The 22,966-nt window shown below is 36.5% G+C and overlaps 1 protein-coding gene across 6 annotated transcripts in view; it reads right to left on the reverse strand.

The window, feature by feature from the left end:
* LOC105499976 (YTH N6-methyladenosine RNA binding protein C2) overlaps positions 1–22,966 on the reverse strand; it is an 80,395-nt gene that overhangs the window by 12,084 nt on the left and 45,345 nt on the right. For all 6 annotated transcript variants that reach the window (XM_011772879.2, XM_071098598.1, XM_024787120.2 and 3 more), the window contains 8 exons: positions 21,486–21,591; positions 19,545–19,664; positions 18,911–19,183; positions 16,744–16,870; positions 15,450–15,655; positions 14,852–15,047; positions 2,740–2,849; positions 731–1,023 (listed from right to left, as the gene is read on the reverse strand). In XM_011772879.2, coding sequence (XP_011771181.1) covers positions 731–1,023; positions 2,740–2,849; positions 14,852–15,047; positions 15,450–15,655; positions 16,744–16,870; positions 18,911–19,183; positions 19,545–19,664; positions 21,486–21,591 — 1,431 coding nt within the window. The remainder of the gene's footprint in view (positions 1–730; positions 1,024–2,739; positions 2,850–14,851; positions 15,048–15,449; positions 15,656–16,743; positions 16,871–18,910; positions 19,184–19,544; positions 19,665–21,485; positions 21,592–22,966) is intronic.

A 22,966-nucleotide genomic window follows, 5' to 3' on the forward strand; every position in this document is an offset into this window, starting at 1 on the left:
TATCATATTACTGGAATATATTTTTTACATAAATAATTCAGTATGAGGTGTCTCATTAATATTCATAAACAAAAACACCACCACATTTAATTGCAAAAGAACAAAAGAAGAATTTGGCTAAATTATAACAGAAATGTTGTCATATGACAGTAAATTTGTTTACTTATTATATGCCTCCCCTCAATCAAATGTAAATCCTCTGGAGGAGATCTTATCTCTTTTGTACACTTTTAGATCCCTCACACCAAGAACTGGCATTGCATGTGTCACTGACTGAAGTACTTTTCTATAGGAATGCTAGTCAGCAGTACTGATATCTAGATAAGGCTTATAAGGAGGTTGTTCTTCTAAATGGCCATAGCCAGTACGGCTCAGAGTATCTAGGTAAAATGTTACTTCACATATATCAAGTAAAATATATAATCTTAAAATACCTATATATTTTTGAGAGACCCAATTCTAGAAATTAGATATTTTGATCTTTTCCTGACAAAGAGTTGCCTTATTAAATAACTGACAGATACCAATAGTTTAAAATTCATATTAACAATACTTAGAAGAATTAAGTTGGACAAGTAGAAAACTCTTTCCACTTTATTGCTACATTTTCATGGATCTTAGATTATAAAAAAGTAATTTTTAAATATTATAAAAGCACACGATTCTAAGATAAATAATTCATTTTCCTGAAGAAAAAGTGACCCATTTTGGTAAAATGTCATAAATTTACCTTTCTGCAGTAGTACACTCATCAGAAAATTCAGTATCTGCTGAACTTTTCCTACTATTATTTGACCTCCAAGAAGAGGCCAAAGGAAGCTCTTCTGAAGACATAGGCCTTGGCCTTTGACCAATCCCAGATGGTTGTTGTAAACCTGCAGACTGTTCTTCAGTGCTTAAAACAGCTATAATTGCTCTTATGGTAGCTTCATCAACTTGAGACCAAGGTTTAGATGGAGCTCTCATTCGGCGTAAAAATAAGCTATGCCACTTCTGTCTGAGCTGCAGCAATAAACTAGCTGCCTGTAATAGTTCAAATAGATATAAGCAAATGAATATCACATATGCAAAATACCTGTTTGATTAGTTTCCATTAGTTTGCAACTGTTTCCAATAAACATATTTCACATTTCATATAATTTACTAACAATTTCATTATTTTTAATGGGTGAATGAAATAAAATTTATTTATTATATTTTAGGCACTAAGACACAAAATCAAATTAAATAGTCTAATAAGAAAAACAGTAAACAACAGTTGTGGTAGAGTGTGATTAATACTGGAAAAGTAGCAGCAGGGTAAATAAAAATATATGTAGTTCATAGTGTTATTTTAGTGCCTGTAGAACATCCAAATGATCATGTCCTGAAGGCAGCTGGATTCATAGAAAGGTCTAAGATACAGCTCTAAACTTGAAAGTCACCAGTTCCTAAATTATTGCAAAATATACACATAGAGGTAAAGTCCCCGGGGACTGTACAGAGGGAGTAAGAAGATAAGAGTAAGCCACAAAGTGCTAGACAACTTAAAATTTAAGGCACAAACACATACAGTGGGGTCTGTGAAACAACTAAGAAGGACTGACTACAGAGAAAGAATTAAGAAAGATTAATGTTACAGTAACTAGTGACAAAGAATTTGGGGCAGGAGTAAGGAAGAAAACTGGTGAAGGGCAGGAGTACAAAAAGGAGGATATGGACAATAGTGATAAATAATATAGAGAGGTCACATTTATTCAGGACAGTAGACTGACTTTGATAACAGAAGGACACAGTTGACCTTGGCAAGTACAGTTTCAGTGAAGTGATGGATTGGTGGGAATGGAAGTGAGAGTGTAGTAGGTTGAAGTGATGAATGAATGGATGCTAAAATAGTAAACCTAGCCAGTGTTAACTACTGACAGCTTGGCGCCTCCCAAAAATGTATAGAGAATGATCTTGGTCAGTAGAGATAGAATCAAGGGGAGGCTCTGTCACAAAAATTTGTAATTTGAAAAGAAACATTCCTCCTCCCTCAAACCCCCAATTCAGAAGTATATGAAAAAGAGAAAACAGTATGGAATCATATCTTTCTCTCAGAAACACAGTTATACAAAATAAAGGGAGTTCCTGTGTACCCGATACTCAATACTTTCTTATATATCCAGAAATATTCAAGGATTACTGCTATAGTTAGAAGTTTTTGTCCAAATTTTCATGTTGAAACTTAACCTCCAATGCAATAATAATGGGAGGTGTTGGCCTTTGAGGGGTGATTGAGTCATGAGGGCTCTGGCTTCACAAATGGAACTAGGTATCCTTATAAAAGAGCTTGATGGAGGGAGTCCATCCCCTCTTGCCCTTCTGCCTTTCGCCGTGTGAGGACACAGTATTCCTCCACTCTAGAGGAGGCAGGGTTAAGCAGCCCTCGCCCAATGTCAGCACCTTGATCTCAGACTTAACATCCTTCAGAACTGTGAGAAATAAATTTCTGTTCTTTATAAATTACTATAGCAGCAACAACAGACTAAGACAATTACCTTGCTTAAATAATGAGCCACAACTAGGTTTTCCAAGTCCTCTGTTGGAATAAACCCCAATACAGAAGAGAATGAATGAGGTCCCTATGAAAACTGAAAAACAAGCTGTATTCTCTGATACTAAGGGCTCAACAGTAAAGGAAAAATTTTTATCATACTACATATCAATTCACACTAACTGAATGAAAGAAATGTATTACACTACTTGAAAGCAACTTACCTCTGGCTCTAGTTTGAAATTGAGCCACTCATCAAGTTTCAAGGCTGCCAAATTAGCTGTAGTTTTGTCCTCCATTTCACTATCACTACTGTCATTGGGAATGCCATCCACTGTCCAAGTACATAATGAACAAAAAAAATCACTTTTACCTTCTTACATTATGGCAAAACACTAAGAAGAATAAATACGCTTCACATACACAAACCCTCCTGACATACAACAATTTGTGTGGGAAGTTCTTCAAAGCCAAAAGATCACATATTAAATCTCAATATTTATTTAAAAGGAAAAAAAAGGAGACAATTTGAAGACTATAATCTCTCATCACGATGCAACAAAACAAAAAGACAAGAATATAAAATTTGAAGCACAATCTTTAATAACTGGATGAAAAAGAAACAACATAATTCAAGGAAGGAATGACTACACTACATATCAAGAACAATGAAAGGTGCCCAAAGCAATACTCTTATAAAGTCACAGGTCAGTTTTAAAAAGAAAAAGTATACAGCTAAATATATCTAAGAAAAATAGCATAAAACCCAAAGAATAGTAGAAGAAAATAGGAAATAAAAAAAGATGAATTAGAAAGACAAAATGATAATTAAAACTATAATCCAGTTCTTTGAAAAGATTAATAGATAACCCTATGTAAATTTAATAAAGAAGAAAGCAAAAATCTATCTACAAAATCAGGTGAAAATGATATTATAAAAATTAATACAGAATGTATTATAAAATTAATACGAAATTGATATAGGCTATAATATACAGTATGTATAAATAATAAATTTGAAATCTTCAAAGAAATTTATTATTTTCTACAGGAAAATTACTAAAACTGAAAGTAGAGGAATTAGAAGAACCCAAATATATTTAAGGAAGAAACAGAGATATCCTTAAAGAACATCAACAAAGAAATCCAGAACACCAAGTCTCTCAGTTTTGCATGGAATCAAATAATGACCATTCCTTTAATGAGACAAATCTAAACCTAAGTCAAAACCTGATTAACACCTAAAAGCTACATACCAGAACATGTATGAACACACACCACACAAACCCCTACAGGTGAGCCTCACCAATGAAGAGAAATATAAGTTTTAAATAAAATGTTAGAAAAATATCCAGCAATGTAATAAATCACACTTAGTCCAAGGAAGGTTTATTTTCAGAACAAAATAACAGTTTTGTAAGAAAATCTATATACCACATCAATAGACTAAATAATTTCTGATTATATGAACAAATGCTCAAATGCTATTTAGTAAATTCAACAAATTTTTAACACACACACAAAAACAAAACAAACAAACAAAAAAACCTTCTATGCCAGGTTTGGTGACTCATGCCTATAGTCCCAGCTACTCAGGAGGCTAAGGTGGGAGGATCGCTTGAGCCCTGGAGTTCAGGGTTACAGTGAGCTATGACTACTGCACCACTGCACTCCATCCTGAGTGACAGGGTGAAACCCTGTCTCTTAAAAACAAAAACACACAAACACATGCACAGACACACACACAAAAAACACTATTCCGTTATTTAAAAGGAACTTTTTATTAAAATTAACATTATAACCAATAGTATAACTTTAGAATCTGAAACTTTAAAATTCAGTAAGACAAAATGGACCATTAATTCAGTTTTCTAATATCTTCAAAAAGAAATTAAAGGAATACATTTTGGTAATAAATGAAAGTATTACCACCTGAAGGTAATATAATTAAATAAATACAAAATCCAAAGGATTAATGAGTTTAGTAAAGTAACAAGGTACATAAAATATGTCTGCAATAATGTTTGTAAAGTTCAGCAAGAAAATTACACAAAAAGAATCCATTCACCATGACAACTGAAAACAGCAACAAAAGAATCTTAAGAATCACCTTAGGAAATATCCCCAACCTTTATAAAAGTTACCAAAAAATATATATATTTTTAAGATAAATTTAAAATAAGGCATGGCTAAATAAAAGATACTAAATTTCATGGATGGAAACATTAAATTAACACACAAAAAGAGGCCTAGGTGTGGTGGCTCACGCCTATAATCCCAACACTTTGGGAGGCCGGGGTGAGCAGATTGTTTGAGCACAGGAGTTCAAGACCAGCCTGGGCAACATGGCAAAACCCATCTCTACAAAAATATGAACATTAGCCAGGCATGGTGGTGTGTGCCTTTAGTCCCAGCTACTAGGGAGACTGAGGTGGGAGGATCACTTGAGCCTCGGAGACAGAGGTTGCAATAGGCTGTAATTGCACCACTGTACTTCAGCTGGAGGGACAGACCAAGACCCTGTCTCAAACAAAAAAACAAACAAACACAAAAGAACTGTTGTTTGCAAAAGGATTACAAGAAGATGACTAATGAATATTCATTATTTAAAAAATAGGTAAGATTATCAAACAATAGCTCAATAACAGAAAGGCAGTAAAGAGTAACAGCTAGAGCTTCTACTACCAGATATAAGAATTTATTAAACAAAAATACTAAACAAGAAGGTGCAATATAAAGGCAGAAATGTAAAGGAACAGAGTATACAAAAAGGTAAAAGATATCAAATTTAATATGCAATCATGCAAGCTTTCTAAAGGAGGATATATAAGAACTACCTAATAAATTGTACAGATGAGGGGAAAGCGCTTGGAAAAACTTAGATCTTTGTTTTAAGCCAGAATCAACACAACATGGTTTAAAAAATCTTAAAAATCAAATTATAGAAAACAAAAACAATACTCATCACATCAATGGAAGGATGAAATTTTCTCAGTTTTGAAAGTGAATAGTATAGGAAAAGATTATTCAGTTTAAATACATAGCAATCAAAACCAGAACTCAAAATACGTAACATTAAAATGAATAACAGATTGAATTGAACATGACAGAAAAAATATTAATAATATCTTTAAATTATAAAGCTATCATTCAAATTTTTGAGTAAAATATCAGTTTTTACTGATTCAGACTGACTAGGCATACAAATCAACCAAATAAATAGGCAGAAGATGAAAAAAAAACTCAACTAAAGGGAAATATAAAGAAATGCATGGAGAGTTATTTCTTTTTGACAGAAATAAGAGCAAATGAAGGAATCTTTAAATATTTTATCTTTAAAACCAACACCAAATGATGGCATAGTTGCCATGAAATTCACTCTCAATGGTGCTAATATGGTTGAGTATGGAGGAAGAAGCATAAATAGTATCTATATTTTTATAAATTCCCACTTCAAAAAGTTTTATCACAAAGAAAATATTAAATGAATTAAAGCAAAAGGACACACAGATGAAGATGTCAATGTAGCAATGCCCCATAATCTCATAAATTATCAATCATACTATTTCTACTCTCTTCATACAAACTTAATGCCCTCGGTCTCTCAAAGCACATTCAATAGAGCTAATCACTCCCTTCTTGAAACAGATTTACCTCCAACACTGAACCACTCTTTCTTCCGCTACTCAAATTTATACATTCTCTTTAGGAAATCCATTCTCATGTCTATAAATATCATTTACAAGCTGATGACTTCCAAATTTGTATTGCTAGCCCAGACATCTTCCCTGAGCTCCAGAAATGCATATCCAACTGCTTCCTCAAAAAAAAATTTTACTTAGAATGTCTTAGCCATCTCAAACTTAACATGTCTAAAAAGAACCCTTAATTTCTCCCCTACACAACTTGCTCTTTGCAGTTTTCTGAATCTCAAATGAGTGACAAGCTACTATAGCCAAAATCTGAGAATTGACTCCTCCCTTTCCCTTACTACCCACATTCAATCTAGCAGTTACTAGTACCTTCAAAATAACTTTATATCTACTTCTCTTCATATCCACAATCACTATCCTATCTCTGAGCCATCATCTTCTGTTAGAAGACTACTGCAAAAGCCTCCTACCTGCCTCCACTCTTCTATTCTTGTAATTACTCCTCTAATTTATCCCCTTAGCCAAAATGACCTTTTGGAACATATCACATCATGTCATTCCTTTAACTTTTAATGGCTACCTTTTCTTCGCATTTCTATGGCCTACAAGTCCATGCTTTCCTTTCAACCTTATCGTTGCCCTCTTCCATTGACCAATGCACTCCAATCACACAGCCTTTCTGTCAATTCCTAGATCATTTCCTAGCACAGACTCTTGGGGCTTTCCCTCTTTCTCTACCTGCAGCACATTTCTGCTTCTTTCATGTGGCTGGTTCTTCTCATATTGTAGGTCTCAATTTAAGTCTTCTCAGAAAAACTTGTTTAGGCTTCCTTTCAAGTAGGTCACCTCTAAGGCAGTCCTCTTTGTATTTTCTTTTTTTTTTTTTTTTTTTTTGAGACGGAGTCTCGCTCTGTCACCCAGGCTGGAGTGCAGTGGCCAGATCTCAGCTCACTGCAAGCTCCGCCTCCCGGGTTCCCACCATTCTCCTGCCTCAGCCTCCCGAGTAGCTGGGACCACAGGCGCCGCCACCTCGCCCGGCTAATTTTTTGTGTTTTTAGTAGAGACGGGGTTTCGCCGTGTTAGCCAGGATGGTCTCGATCTCCTGACCTAGTGATCCGCCCGTCTCGGCCTCCCAAAGTGCTGGGATTACAGGCTTGAGCCACCGCGTCCGGCCTGTATTTTCTTAATAGTATCATGCAGATAATTTATTTTTTACTGTCTAACCTCACTACTGTGTAAATTCCTAAGGACAGACACACTCTATCACACCTTCAATGCCTAGCACAGTACCTGACATACAGTAGGTACTAAATATTTGCTGAATCACTAAATAGCAAGTAATTTGAAATCATCAAGATGTCCAACTATGAAGGAACATTTTAAATGTGTTATGCCAGGGGATCAATCAAAGATGGCTTATTAGAAGCAGTTGCAGTCTGCAGCACTCACAAAGAGGAATGAAAAGGCACAATGAATTCAGCACCTTCAACTGAAATCCAGGTTCTCATATTCGGACTGACTAGGCATACAAATCAACCCATGGAGAATGAAGAAAAGTAGGTGAAGGCGACGGCTCACCCAGGAGCAGCACAGAGCCAAAGGAACCCCCACACCCAGCCAAGGGAAGCAGTGAGTGATTACACGACCCCTCCGGGGAAACCATGTTTCTCCCATGAATCTTTGCAACCTGTGAATCAGGGGATCCCTTCGTGAGCCCATGCCACAGATCTGTATGGAGTCTCGGCAGAGCAGCCACTCAAGGCACACACAGAAACCTAGGAGTTTTACATACTCTGGCCCTGGGATCCCTAGCAAGGCAGGAAATCTGTTTGTTCATATCCCTAGAAAGGGGGCTGAATCCAGGAAGCCAAGCAGCATCATTTTGTGGGATCCACTTCCATGGCACCTCACCAATTACAACCTACTGGCTTGGAATCCCCACCAGCCAACAGCAGTGCGTTGGTCGGTCTGAGATGGGGCCAAGTTCCTGGGGGAGGGGTGGCTGCCATCTCTGTGGTTTGGTCAACTCAGCCACTCCAGCCTGATGGCTATACGGGCGGTCTGGATCAGGAAGGGTTCCCACCAATGCAGCACACCTGCTGTATCAAAAAACAGCCAGACTGCTTCTTTGTACAGGTCCCTGATCTCATTCCTCCTGACTGGGTAAGACCTCAGAACAGGAGCCTCTAGTCACCTCCTACAGGTGCATGCGGGCCAGCAATAGGTCAATAACCCCCTGGGACAGAACTTCCAGAAGAAGGAGCTGGCTTCCATCTTTGCTGTTTTGCAGACTTCACTGGTGATACCTCCAGGTATGGGGAAAAACTGAGGCAACTGAAGTCCAGAGGGGAGCCCCAGCAAACCACACCAGCCCCATGGTACAGTGGCCTGACTCTAAAAGAAAAACAAACAGAAAACAAAAACAACATCAACAGAAAAGACTCCACAAAAACCTCATTCAAAGGTCAGCATCCTCAAAGATCAAAAGTAGATAAGACCACAAAGGTGAGAAATAATGCAAAAATGCTGAAAACTCAAAAAGCCAGAATGCCTCTTCTCCTCCAAATGATTGTGATACCTCTCTAGCAAGGGCACAGAACTGGGCTGAGGCTGAGATGGCTGAAATGACAGAAGTAGGCTTCAGAAGGTGGGTAATAACAAACTTCGCTGAGCTAAAGAAACATGTTGTAATCCAATGCAAAGAAGCTAAGAATCATGATAAAACAATACAGGAGCTAATAGCCAGTTTAGAGAAGAACATAACCAACCTGATGGAGCTGAAAAACACAACATGAGAACTTCACAATGCAATCAAAAGTATCAATAGCAGCATAGACCAAGCAGAGGAAAGAATCTCAGAGCTTGAAGACTATCTTTCTGACATAAGACAGGCAGACAAGAATAGAGAAAAAAGAACAAAAAACAAATGAACAAAACCTCTGAGAAATATGGGATTATTTAGAGAGACTGAACCTACAACTGACTGGGATAGCCAAAAAATACCAGAGAATAGAACCAAGTTGGAAAACATACTTTAGGATATCATTCAGGAGAACTTCCCTAACCTAGCAAGACAGGCCAACATTCAAATTCTGGGAATCCAGAGAACCCTAGTATAATACTCCATGAGAAGATCAACCCCAAGACAAAAAACCATCAGATTCTCCAAGGTCTAAATTAAAGAAAAAATGTTAAGGGCAGCCAGAGAGAAAGGCCAGGTCACATATAAAGGGAAGCCCAACAGACTAACAGTAGTCTCTGAGGAAATCTTACAAGCCAGAAGAGAATGGGGGCCGATATTCAACACTCTTAAAGAAAAGAATTCCAACCCAGAATTTCATATCCAGTCAAACTAAGCTTTATAAGTGAAGGACAAATAAGATCCCTTTCAGACAAGCAAATGCTGAGGATATGTGTCACCACCAGGCCTGCCTTGCAAGAGCTCCTGAAGGAAACACTAAATATGAAAGGGAAAAACCATTACTAGCCACTACAAAAACACATGGAAGTACACAGACCAGTAACACTATGAAGCAGCCACATAAACAAATCTGCAAAATAATCAGCTAGCATCATGATGACAGAATCAAATTCACACATAATAATACCTAACCTTAAAAGTAACCTTAAATGTAAATGGGGTAAATGCCCCAATTAAAAGGCACAGAATGGCAAACTGGATAAAGAGCCAAGACCCATGGGTATGCTGTCTTCAAGAGACCCATCTCACATGCAAAGTCACACATAGGCTCAAAAGAAAGGGAAGGAGGAAAATTTACCAAGCAAATGGAAAACAGAAAAAGGCAGTGGTTGTAATCCTAGTTTCTGATGAAACACACTTTAAACCAATAAAGATCAAAGAAGGGCATTACACACTGGTAAAGACTTCAATTCAACAGAGAACTAATGATCCTAAATATACATGCACCTAATACAGGAGCACCCAGATTCATAAAACAAGTTCTTAGAGACCTAACAAGAGACTTAAACTCCCATACAATAATAGTGGGAGACTTTAACACCCCACAGACAACATTAGACAGATTATCAAGACAGAAAATTAATAAAGATATTCAGGACCTGAACTCAGATCAAGTGGATCTGACAGATATCTACAGAACTCTCTACCCAAAAACAAGACGAGAATATACATTCTTCTCATCGCCACATGGCATTTACTCTAAAATTGACCATATAATTGGAAGTAAAACACTCTTCATCAAATGTAAAAGAAGTAAAATCATAACAGTCTATCAGACCACAGCACAATCAAATGAGAACACAAGACTAAGACATTCACTCAAAACCACACAACTACATGGAAACTGAACAACCTGCTTTTGAATGACTCTTGGGTAAATAATGAAATTAAGGCAGAAATCAAGAAGTTCTTTGAAACTAATGAGAACAAAGAGACAATGTACCACAATCTCTGGGACACAGTTAAAACAGTGTTAAGAGGGAACTTCACAGCACTAAATGAACACATCAAAAAGCTAGAAAGATTTCAAGTTAACAACCTAACATCTCAATTTAAAAAATTAGAGAACCAAGAGCAAACAAACCCAAGCTAGCAGAAGTCATGAAATAACTAATATCAGAGCAGAAGTGAAGGAGATAGAGACAGGAAAAATCCTCCAAAAAATCAGCAAATCAAAAAGCTGGTTCTTTGTAAAAATCAATAAAACAGACTGCTAGCTAGATTAATAAAGAAGAAAAGAGAGAAGAATAAAATAGATACAATAAAAAATGATACAAGGGATCTCACCACTGACCCCACGGGAATACAAACTACCATCATAGAATACTATAAACGCCTCTATGCAAATAAACTAGAAAATCTAGAAGAAAGAGATAAATTCCTGGACACATACATACTCCCGAGACTGAACCAAAAAGAAGCTGAATCCCTGAATAGACCAATAACAAGTTCTGAAATTGAGGCAGTAATAAAGAGCCTACCAACCAAAAAAAGCCCGACCAGATGGATTTACAGCTGAATTCTACCAGAAATACAAAGAGGAGCTGATACCCTTTCTTTTGAAACTATTGCAAACAACTGAAAAGGAGGGACTCCTCCATAACTCATTCTGTAAGACCAGCATCATCCTGATACCAAAGCCTGACAGAGATACAACAAAAAAAGAAAACTTCAGGCCAATATCCCTGATGAATATCAATGCAAAAATTCTCAATAAAATACGGGCAAACCAAATACAGCAGCACATCTAAAGGCTTGTCCACCACAATCAAGTTGGCTTCATCCCTGGGATGCAAGGATGGTTCAACATATGCAAATCAATAAATGTAATTCATCACATAAACAAATCTAAAGACAAAAATCACATAATCATCTCAATAGATGCAGAAAAGGCCTTCAATAAAGTTCAACATCCCTTCGTATTATAAACTCCCAATAAACTAGGTGGTGAAGGAACATATCTCAAAATAATAAAAGCTATTTATGACAAACCCACAGCCAATATCATACTGAATGGGCAAAAGCAGGAAGCATTCCCCTTGAAAACTGTCAAAAGACAAAGATGTCCTCTCTCACTGCTCTTACTCAACACAGGATTGGAAGTTCAGGCCAAGGAAATCAGGCCAGAGAAAAAAATGAAGAGTATTCAGTCCAGGTGGGTGCAGTGGCTCGTGCCTATAATCCAGCACTTTGGGAGGCCAAGGTGGCAGATCGCTTGAAGTCAGGAGTTTGAGACCTGCCTGGCCAACATTGTGAAATGTTATCTCTACTAAAAATACAAAAAACATTAGTGGAGTGTGGTGGCAGGCATCTGTAATCCCAGCTACTCCGGAGGCTGAGGCAGGAGAATCACTTGAACCCAGAAGGCAGAGGTTGCAGTGAGCTGAGATCATGCCGCTGCACTCCAACCTGGGCGGCAGAGTGAGCTTCCATCTCAAAAAAAAGGAAGCATATTTAAATAGGAAAAGAGGAAGTCAAACTATCTTTGTTTGTAGTTGACATGATCATACATCTAGAAAACCCATTGTCTCAGTCCAAAAGCTTCTTAAGCTGATAAGCAACTTCAGCAAAGTCTCAGGATATAAAATCAATGTGCAAAAATTGCTAGCATTCCTATATACCAACAACAGGCAAGCAGAGAGCCAAATCATGAATGAACTGACATTCACAATTGCTACAAAAAGAATAAAATACCTAGGAAAAGGCCAAGCATGGTAGCTCATGCCTGTATTTGCAGCACTTTAGGAGGCTGAGGCAGGCAGATGGATCACCTTGAGGTCTGGCGTTCAAGATCACCCTGCCCAACATGGTGAAACCCTGTCTCTAGTAAAAATACAGAAATTAGCCAGGCATTGTGGCACGTGCCTATAATTCCAGCTACTCAGGAGTCTCAGGCAGGAGAATTGCTTGAACCCAGGAGGTGGAGGTTGCAGTGAGCTGAGATTGTGCCACTGCACTCCAGCCTGGGTGACAGAGCAAGACTCCATCTCAAAAACATGAAATAATATAAAATAAAATAAAATACCTAGGAATATAGCTAATAAGGGAAGTGAAGGACCTCTTCAAAGAGAGCTACATATACTGCTCAAATAAATCAGAGAGGACATAAACAAATGGAAAAACATTCCAAGTTCATGGATAGGAACAATCAATATCATGAAAATGGCCATACTGCCCAGAGAAAGTTACAGATTCAATGCTACTCCCATTATACTACCACTGACATTCTTCACAGACTTAGAAGAAATGATTTCAAAATTCGTATGGAACCAAAAAAAGAGATAATATAGCCAAGATAATCCTAAGCAAAAAGAACAAAGTTGAGGCATCACACTACCTGACTTCAAACTATACTACAGGGCTACATTAGCCAAGACAGCATGGTACTGGTACAAGAACACACACACAGAACAGTGGAACAGAATAGAGAACTCAGAAATAAGACCACACACCTACAACCACCTAATCTTCGACAAACCTGACAAAAACAAGCAACGAGGAAAGGACTCCTTATTTAACAAATGGTGCTGAAAGAACCAGCTAGCTATATGCAGAAAATTGAAACTGAGCCTCTTCCTAACACCTTCTACAAAAACTAACTCAAGATGGATTAAAGACTTAAATGTAAAACCCTAAACCATAAAAACCCTAGAAGAAAATTTAGGCAATACCATTCAGGGCATAGGCACAGACAAAAACACCAAAAGCAATTGCAACAAAAGCAAAAATTGACAAATGGGATCTAATAAACTAAAGAGTTTCTGCACAGCAAAAGAAACAACTATCACCATAGGAAACAGAATGGGAGAAAATTTTTGCAATCTATCCATCTGACAAAGGTCTAATATCCAGAGTCTACAAGGAACTTAAGCAAATTTACAAGAAAAAACAACCCATTAAAAAGTGGGCAAAGGACATCAACAGACACTTCTCAAAAGAAGACGTACATGTGGCCAACAAACATGAAAAAAAGCTCAACATCACTGATCATTACTGAAATGCAATTCAAAACCACAATGAGATACCATCTCATGCCAGTCAGAATGGTTATTATTAAAAATTCAAAAAACAACATGCTGGTGCGGTTGCGGAGAAAAAGGAACACTTTTACACTACTGGTGGGAGTGTAAATTAATTCAACCACTGTGGGAGACAGCAGGGTGATTCCTCAAAGACCTAGAGGCAGAAACACCATTTCTGGGTAAATACCCAAAGGAATATAAATCATTCTATTATAAAGACACGTACACTTGTATGTTCAGTGCATTCACAATAGCAAAGACATGCCCATCAATGATAGGCTAGATAAAGAAAATATGGTACATATACACCATGGGATACTATGCAGCCATAAAAAGGAATGAGATCATGCCCTTTGCAGGGACATGGATGGAGTTGGAAGCCATTATCCTCAGCAAACTAATGCAGGAACGAAAAACCAAACACTGCATGTTCTTACTTATAAGTGGGAGCTGAATGATGAGAACATACGGACACAGAGAGGGGAACAACACACACTGGGGCCTGCTGGGGGTGTATGGTAGTGGGGAGGAAGAACATCAGGAAGAATAGCTAATGGACATTGGCCTTGATAGATACATGATGGCATGATCTGTGTAGCAAACCACCATGGCACATGTTTACCTATGCAACAAACCTGCACATCTTGCACATGTATCCCTGAACTTAAAATAAAAGTTAAAGGAAAAAACTGCATTATGCCACTTGTGTGATACACTATTTTGCAGTCATTAATATAAAATGCTAAAAATATTTTTGATATCTCTGTAATGAAAATAACAAAATACAAAATAACAGTTTGGGTGACATAATTTAAAATACGTAAACATGTAGAAAAAATGTAACATTAAAAAGTGTTAGCATGAGAAAAGTGAGATTATGGGTGGCTATCATTATTTCTTTTACAATTACCTTTATTTATGTTAAACTATCATTTAAATTCAAGTGGAAAAGAAAAATTTCTTCCCAACAGCAAGATTAATAAAAAATGCACATATCAACATCGAGTTACCTTATAAATTTCAAAAACAGTAGTATAACTTAGTATTTCCTAATTAGTCTTAGTATATCAAAATAGAGCTGCTACTATATAAATTTTTATAATTTCATCATTTGGTTTAGTAAAAAAAAACAAAACAATTCATTTCAAATAGATTTTTATTTCCTTCATAATACACTTACCTCTAAAGGACGAAGGTTCCTGAAGAGCATTACTTGCCAATCTAGCTGGTCCACAGAATACCAATATAGTGACAGGTGTCACTGCTGAACAACATCTAATATTAGCTATTCTATGGGCTCTGGTCATTTCATCATAAATAAGCCAATCTGTGGGCAGTGCCTTAATTGCTGCAGCTTGGCCATTGGCTGGAGGAATCTATTAAGAAAATAAATTTTAAAAAATTGTTAATTGTGTTTATCACCTAGTTTACTGGAAATACTTGTAAACTGTAAAAAGTCTCTCAGCGAAATAGATGATGCATATTGGTATCTAAGCAAAAATTAAAACAAGTCATTGCTCATGTAGTTTGTACAAAAATACTCATTACTTAACACGTTACCTTTTCCAACTCTAAGATTTATAAGTGTTGTTCCAATATTATATATATACACACACACATATATATACACACACACATATATACACACATACACATACATATATATATAAAACTTACTAATTTCTTAAAGCAGGCAGGTATTTGGAGCATTTTTCATTGATAGTCAACTGCCTAAATTAGTTTCACCTCAAAACCCAAGAGCATTCAAAATATTTTACCTTTTTATATTGAGGCTGACTGAGAACTGAAGCAGGATGAAATCGTACTTTCTTCTCCTTTGGCCCTGTCAACACTAGATTCTCTCTGTCCACATGGACTAAATTAGGATACATGCCTGCCACCAATGCAGCTTTAACGACAGCCCAATTCTCAGAGTTTGTGTTAACATCTCGAATGTCACCACCACCTCGTGCTCTAACAAAACCTAGAGAGAGGAAAAAAAACCACACCAACTTTTTCAATTTGCAAAAGATATTTTTGTGTATTTTTTCCAAAAACTTGTACAACTCATATAAATGTTGTGATATTCAAATTTCACAACAATTAATAGAATCTCCTCTGGAAATTGTTTAAAATATGAACCACCACCCCCGCCCCCGCCAAAATAGATACAGAACCAACATTCTAGGGAAGTGTAGATCTGCTCAGGTTGGAGTAAGTATAAGAATCATTGGGGGCTTAAATTTTTTTAAATGCACATTCTTGCAATACAGTTCTTCATAATCTGCTGCCAGAACAAACTAAATTCATAGCTGGAAACCCAAACCATTCTTCTGATTGTTATTAACTACATTTTGGTTACGATAGATACTAATTCTGTAGATGAAGTCAAGTAAATATATGGTAATTTTTGCTTGAGTTTCAAAAGTCCTTCATATTTCCTCACGTTCAAGTCAACTCTTAAATTCTGTGGTTCATTCTTTATATTACTTTGGCACTTCAGCTAACCCATGAATCCAGGCTCCGGTACTTTTCTTCTGACTATCACATCAATTTTTTTTTTTTGCTACTCAAAAAAGCAATTCTAAAAGGTAATAGCAATACTAGCATCCTCTTAAAAAAAAAAAAAAAAAAAAAAAAAAAACAGTGACTTCAAGTATTACCAGTCATTTTTGTATTCCACAAATATGAAGAGCAGCATTCATATCAATTTTTTAAAATTTATATTTCACAGAACTAAATAAGTATTCATTAATGGTGATAAAAGAAAATAACTATAAGATCTAAATTGATCTCTGCCAAGAAATATAAATTGTTCATGGCCAACAGTATCAAAAGGGCATAGATGCTGTCCCTAGGTTTCTCAAATACACCTCCTGCAATAGCCTTTTTTTCATCAACAAGCAAAAGTTGAAGACATATAGAAGTCTACAAATCATGCATGAATATAAGATGTACAACATGATAATGTCATAAAAATAATAGATGGCATCTGTTAACATAAGAAATACTGTAAAATATGGGCAGGGTACTCTCAGTAACTTAAATAGGCTCTTTGAGGGAAAACTTTACCTGATGCTCTAAGCTGACCAAGCAACTGCGTTCTCATGCCTATGATTATTTCCATAGTAGCCTGTGAAAGAAAATTCTTTTCACAAAAGGCTCGCTCCCACCCATCACTTCGTGCTTTTTGCCAGGCCTATAAAAAGAGAGTAATTGCATAACAAGACACATTTACTAACCACTTCTTAGTGAGGCAACAAAGTTACTACAAATCACTATATGAATTCCTCAAGGTCAATTTGCTTTATTCTAATTATTCTATAAAACCTAAGACTTTATGATTAAATAATATTTATCATTAATTTACACTCAAATAAACCATTGAGTTTATAAAATCTCAATGAGAACTAAGTGTCAAGTAGCCTAACTGACGAACAATGTAAAAATATTTGCCTTCTCAGATGCATCTGCTAATTTTATTCTACAAAAGTGTAGGAGGTTTTCAACTAAGGCTTCATAACACTTATATCTAAGAATCATGCCACTCTTGTACTCCAAAAAATAATCTCTATGTCAACCCTGGAATCTACCTAAGAATGGAAAGTAGGATTTCTATAAATCATCTATATGTAGTATAAAAAGCTCTCCTTTGTGAAAAGGTTCTCTTGCTTTGGAATATATATAACTAAAAGACTGAAGCAATAATTTATTCTCTCTGCTTTTGAAGGAGCTGGGAGAAAAGCAAAGAACAGACAGAAATTCTACTCTAAATCTCCCTCTACTTCTCACTCAACTAATCTACTATAATATACGGTATTTAATATACCAAATTAATAACAATGAGTCATCCATTGATCGATAATACAAAAGAGCTTGTAATTATTTTTGAAAATCATATATGTGTTGAAAAAATCTTTTATGTCTGAAAAAGAGTACTTCTGCATAAACAAAGTTAGATTTTTAAAAGATATGGCCAGACATGGTGGCTCACACCTGTAATCCCAGCACTTTGGGAGGCCAAAGCTGGCAGATCACTTGAGGTCAGGCATTTGAGACCAGCCTGGCCAATGTAGTGAAATCCTCTCTCTACTAAAAATACAAAAATTAATGGCCAGGCGCGGTGGCTCAAGCCTGTAATCCCAGCACTTTGGGAGGCCGAGACAGGCGGATCACGAGGTCAGGAGATCGAGACCATCCTGGCTAATACGGTGAAACCCCGTCTCTACTAAAAAAATACAAAAAAACTAGCCGGGCGAGATGGCGGGCGCCTGTAGTCCCAGCTACTTGGGAGGCTGAGGCAGGAGAATGGCGTGAACCCGGGAGATGGAGCTTGTAGTGAGCTGAGATCCGGACACTACACTCCAGCCTGGGCGACAGAGCGAGACTCCGTATCAAAAACAAAACAAAACAAAAATTATCTAGGCATAGTGGTGGGTTCCTGTAATCCCAGCTACTTGGGAAGCTGAGGAAGTAGAATTGCTTGAACAGGGGAGGCTGAGGTTGCAGTGAACTGAGACTGTGCCACTGCACTCCAGCCTGGGTGACAGAGCGAGATTCTGTCTCAAAAAAAAAAAAAAAAGAAGTATAGACACTTCCTACATTCAAGATTTAAGGATAAATACAATGCCTATGTTTTCAAGAAATAACATATTCTTCCCCACATATCTGAAATTCTAAATTACATTTATCTTCCCCAGGATCCTATTTTCCCTATCTTTTCTTTCCTCTTTCCTCAACTTCCCATTACTATCATCTTAAAGGTTTTTAAGTGACTTTTGTATTTTGCTTTACAAAATTAAGTTCTCAGCATAGTGTCTTGAGCACACAAGAAAGAACTCTAAGAAAAATCGATAGACATTAAATTCAATATAATTTTCTTATAAGCTTTGTTCTATGTACTTTAAATAGTATACAGTATTTCTTAACTAAAATTTTAGAACACTGCTTGCCCAAGACATGATTTAAAGAAACCTGGTAATGGAAGCATAAATATAAATAAATATATATACAAATACACACATATATTCCTATAAGGAGAAAATGAGAAAAAAAGAGCAAAACTCTTTTAACATAATAACAGCAAGAAGGTATTTTTCAGGACTATTAATGTGACTTCACAATGAAACAAAATTAATGCAATTTTAAAATTTATAAATTGTTTTTAAAATTCCTACATTTGCCCCAGAAATGTGTTTAACCAGCAACATTTTCAGAAATAAAATGACAGTAATAGTACCTGGAATGCTCTGAGAAGTGCCATATGGTCACTGAAAGCTCCCGCAGTAAAACGTTTCCTACAAAGCATAGCTGCACGTTTTTGAGAGGCCTGAGTAGGTAGCACAAAAGGATCTCGATAAGCTAGTGTACAAGCAATTGTAAGGATGGGGTCCAGACACTTTAAAACAACAGCACACAGGACCATTTTACCAAGATGTGGTTCTACTGGCAAGTCAGCCAAATGATACCCAAGTTCAGTCAGATCTTCCCATGTATCCATTGCATCTATTGTCTAAGTAAAAGGAGACAGAACAGATTTTGACATGAGCAAACACTATGTTTAATCAAACCACATAATTAAAAACCCCTAAATAAGAGAGAAGAATACAGATTTTCTTTTGCTACATCTCATAAAAATATATTTTGTTTCTAATACACTATTAAGAACTATACCTAATGTTTTATACATGACGGTATTAAAGTACATGATCATTTAAGATAATTGTTTAAAAGTACAAAATTAGTTTATCTGGACACACGTAGTACGACAAGAAGAAAAAAATAATTATACAAAATTAGTTAAGACATATTTTCATTTAGTTTAAAATTTCAAGTAAAAACGTCAAGTAAAATAAAACTATGAAGACACCAACCTTAAGCATTTGTACAGCATTCCTTACAATTAAAGCTGGTGGAGGTTCAGGAGCTTTCATAAGAAAATCAGCAATGGGACAATTAACTGGGGCTAACAGCTTGGTATGTAAGCAAAGTTCCTATAAACCAAAACAGTAAATAATTTTTTAAAATTAAAAAGAATACTAACCTAAACATTTAAAGAAATCATGGGAACTATAGTTCCCAAACACAGACTAATAGAGTCTCTGATCAGAATGAACAGTAGAAGGAACAATGTCTTTCTGTAAAAGATGAGCTCATACTTTGCCCTAGATGCCAGAACCTTAATACCTTCCTCAATCAACTTATACAAAGATTGCCATTGCTCCCATTGGCAACATCTCCTCACACTGTTCTTACACATAACATTCATAGTCACTGTCCAAAAAAAAAAAAAAAAAATTCCCCTTTATACTTACTACATTCTAGAATATTTTATCTACTCAGCAAATATTTAAGTGCTTGCTAGGTGCAAGGCCCTGTGCAAATTGGAGAAAAAGAAGGGGACAGAAGGAAGTGTCCATTCTCATTGAGTTTACACTGTAATGTGAATAGCAGACCTTAAAGAATTAATTATATAATTACTTAATTACAACTATCATCAGTGCTATGAAGGCTATAGGGAGCTAAAGTAAATATGACTTAATTAAGTTCAGAAAAGGGTGGGAGAGGCAGACCATGCGAAGTTACAGATAGTTTTCCTGAAGAAAGACACTTAAAACTAAGATGTAAAGATTGAGTAGGAGTAACCATAAAAGGAATAAGGGGAAGGAATCTAAGGAGACAGCAGATACATGTGAAAGCCTTACGGCAGAAGGAAAAAAGATGTGCTTGAGAAACTAAAACCAATGGTGTAAGAGAGGATAAATAACAAGAAATCACCTGTTCCTGCCTGTGACTGGAGACACAGGCAGGAACAGCTAATTCACGCTCTTGTTAAGAATTCTGAATTTTATCCCAGGAGGAAAGGAAAATCACACATAAGCATTGGGAAGTGAGAAATCATCTTAGGTATATGGATGTTTAACACATTATCCTGCCTCTCTTTAAGGGTCTGAAAGCCAGCATTAGCCAAACACACTAAAGAATCAAATGAATGCATTCTGCTAATCTTCCCTAGAAGTTACAGGGTCTGGCTGTTCCATCAAGTTAGAAAACTTAAAACACACACACACAACACAATTAACAGAGGTCAGAAAATCTCAGTGAACTCAGTTCTAAAACTACTAGATAATCTCAGCATCTTATACTGAGATTTGGGTATTATCTTTTGGACCTTAAGTAATTTGTTTTCTAATCCCTCTGAGAATTTAAAAGGTGAACACTATATAGTTGAAACTCATAAAATGCTGCATTAAAAAAATATGGCCAGGCACGGTGGCTCACACCTGTAATCTCAGCACTTGTGGGAGGCTGAGGCGGGTGGATCATGACGTCAGGAGTTCGAGACCAGCCTGGTCACGATGGTGAAACCCCGTCTCTACTAAAAATACAAAAATTAGCCAGGCACGGTGGTGGGTGCCTGTAATCCCAGCTACTTGGGAGTCTGAGGCAGGAGAATCGCTTCAACCTGGGAGGTGGAGGTTGCAGTGAGCTGCGATTGCACCACTGCACTCTAGCCTGGGCAACAAAGCAAGACTCTGTCTCAAAAAAAAAAAAAAAAAAAAAAAAATTTAAACTTTAAAACTGTACCATAATTTAAATACATTCAAGTGGTTCTTTAAAATTTTGAAGGTTTATGAATTAAATTTTCTTATATAGAAAAAATATTTGTTATACACATAGCCACCCTCCATAATATATATTGAATAATTTTGTTTTACAAATTGATTTTTTAAAGGCCTAATCCATAAAAGTTGAAATGCCCCCTCTCTTCCCTCACCCACAAAAATGCCTTTTATATTTAAATAAATTTTTACCTGTAATGGCATTCTCAAAAGTTCTGGAGTCTGAAATTCCAACATATTCTGGAATCGGAGTCTACTGAACAGACGAAAACAAATTCCAGGTCTACATCGCCCTGCCCTTAAAAATAAAATACAAGATTACGACTCAAACAAGGAATAAAGGCTATAATAAACTGTAAACACAATGTGATTTAGGAAACAGAAAAATGATCCAGGATCAGGACACCTGAGTTTAAATCCTTATTCTGTTTCTTATCCTCTATGAATCATTTTGGAAAGCATTTCACTAGTCTGGGACTCAATTATTTTGTAGACAGTGAGATTCATGAATGACACCTACCTGATATATCTTGTAGGGTTATGGCAAAAATCAAAAGAAATAGCATACATATGAAAGTGAGCAAAAAACCAAGTATGAATGAATACTGGTAATTTAAATTCAATCAATTTTACTGAGCTTATATCAAGCACTGTGTTCAGGCCCAGTGATTAGAGTTGTACAAACTATGCATTACACAGCTCCAAGGGAATGCCATTTATCCTGTCATCACAAAGACTTGTATAATATTCTATGAAGCAGCAGAAAAATACCTGGAAGAAAAGTAGTCTCCTAAAATCACCCAAAGTCACTATATCAGCTAATGGCAGGGCTAGCCATGCTAAGGGATAGAGATACAGAAATATTCTTGCCTTCATGGAGCTCACAACCCAGATAGGCAATCATCACTATACCACATTATAAGCGCTATAAAATCTGACATTACTGATCAATTCTTTCCTTCATCAAATACAAAAGGACTTCAAAAAGTTTGTGGAAAAATGGAATTAAAAGAGAAAAAAAATAAAATTTCTCAACTATTAAGTTCAAGATACTTTTGTAAGTAATGACAGCAGCCATTTAGTCCTCCCTAAAGAACTGAAGGTCCAGGGAATGTAATTATGTCAATGAAGTTTTACATTACCCTAAGAAAAATTGGGGTCCTTTATAGGTATTTTAAGATTAGAAAATAAAAAGAATTCAGAAGGAGCCAAGCCAGGACTATAAGGTGGATGCTGATTTCCCACCAAAACTCTCATAAAATTGCCCTTGAGAGGAATGAGCAGGAGCAGTGCTGTGGTGGAGAAGGACTTTCTAATGAAGTTTTCCTATGGGTTTTCATGCTAAAGCTTTGGCTAACTCTCTCAAAACACTGTCATAATAAGCAGAAGTTACTGTTCTTTGGCCCTCCAGAAAGACAATAAGCAAAATGCCTTGCGCATCCCAAAAAACTGTTGCCATGACCTCCAGTCTGCTTTTGCTTTGACTGGACCACTTCTACCTGTTGGTAGTCACTACTTTGATTGTGCTTTGTCTTCAGGATCATACTAGTAAAGCCATGGTTCATCTTCTGTTACTATTCTTTCACGAAATGCTTCAGGATCTTGCTTCCAATTGTTTAAAATTTCCATTGAAAGCTCTGCTCTTGTCTGCAGCTGATCTAGAGGCGATGGTT

This window comes from Macaca nemestrina, chromosome 6 (assembly GCF_043159975.1).
Source record: "Macaca nemestrina isolate mMacNem1 chromosome 6, mMacNem.hap1, whole genome shotgun sequence".
Classification (NCBI taxonomy): Eukaryota; Metazoa; Chordata; class Mammalia; order Primates; family Cercopithecidae; genus Macaca; species Macaca nemestrina.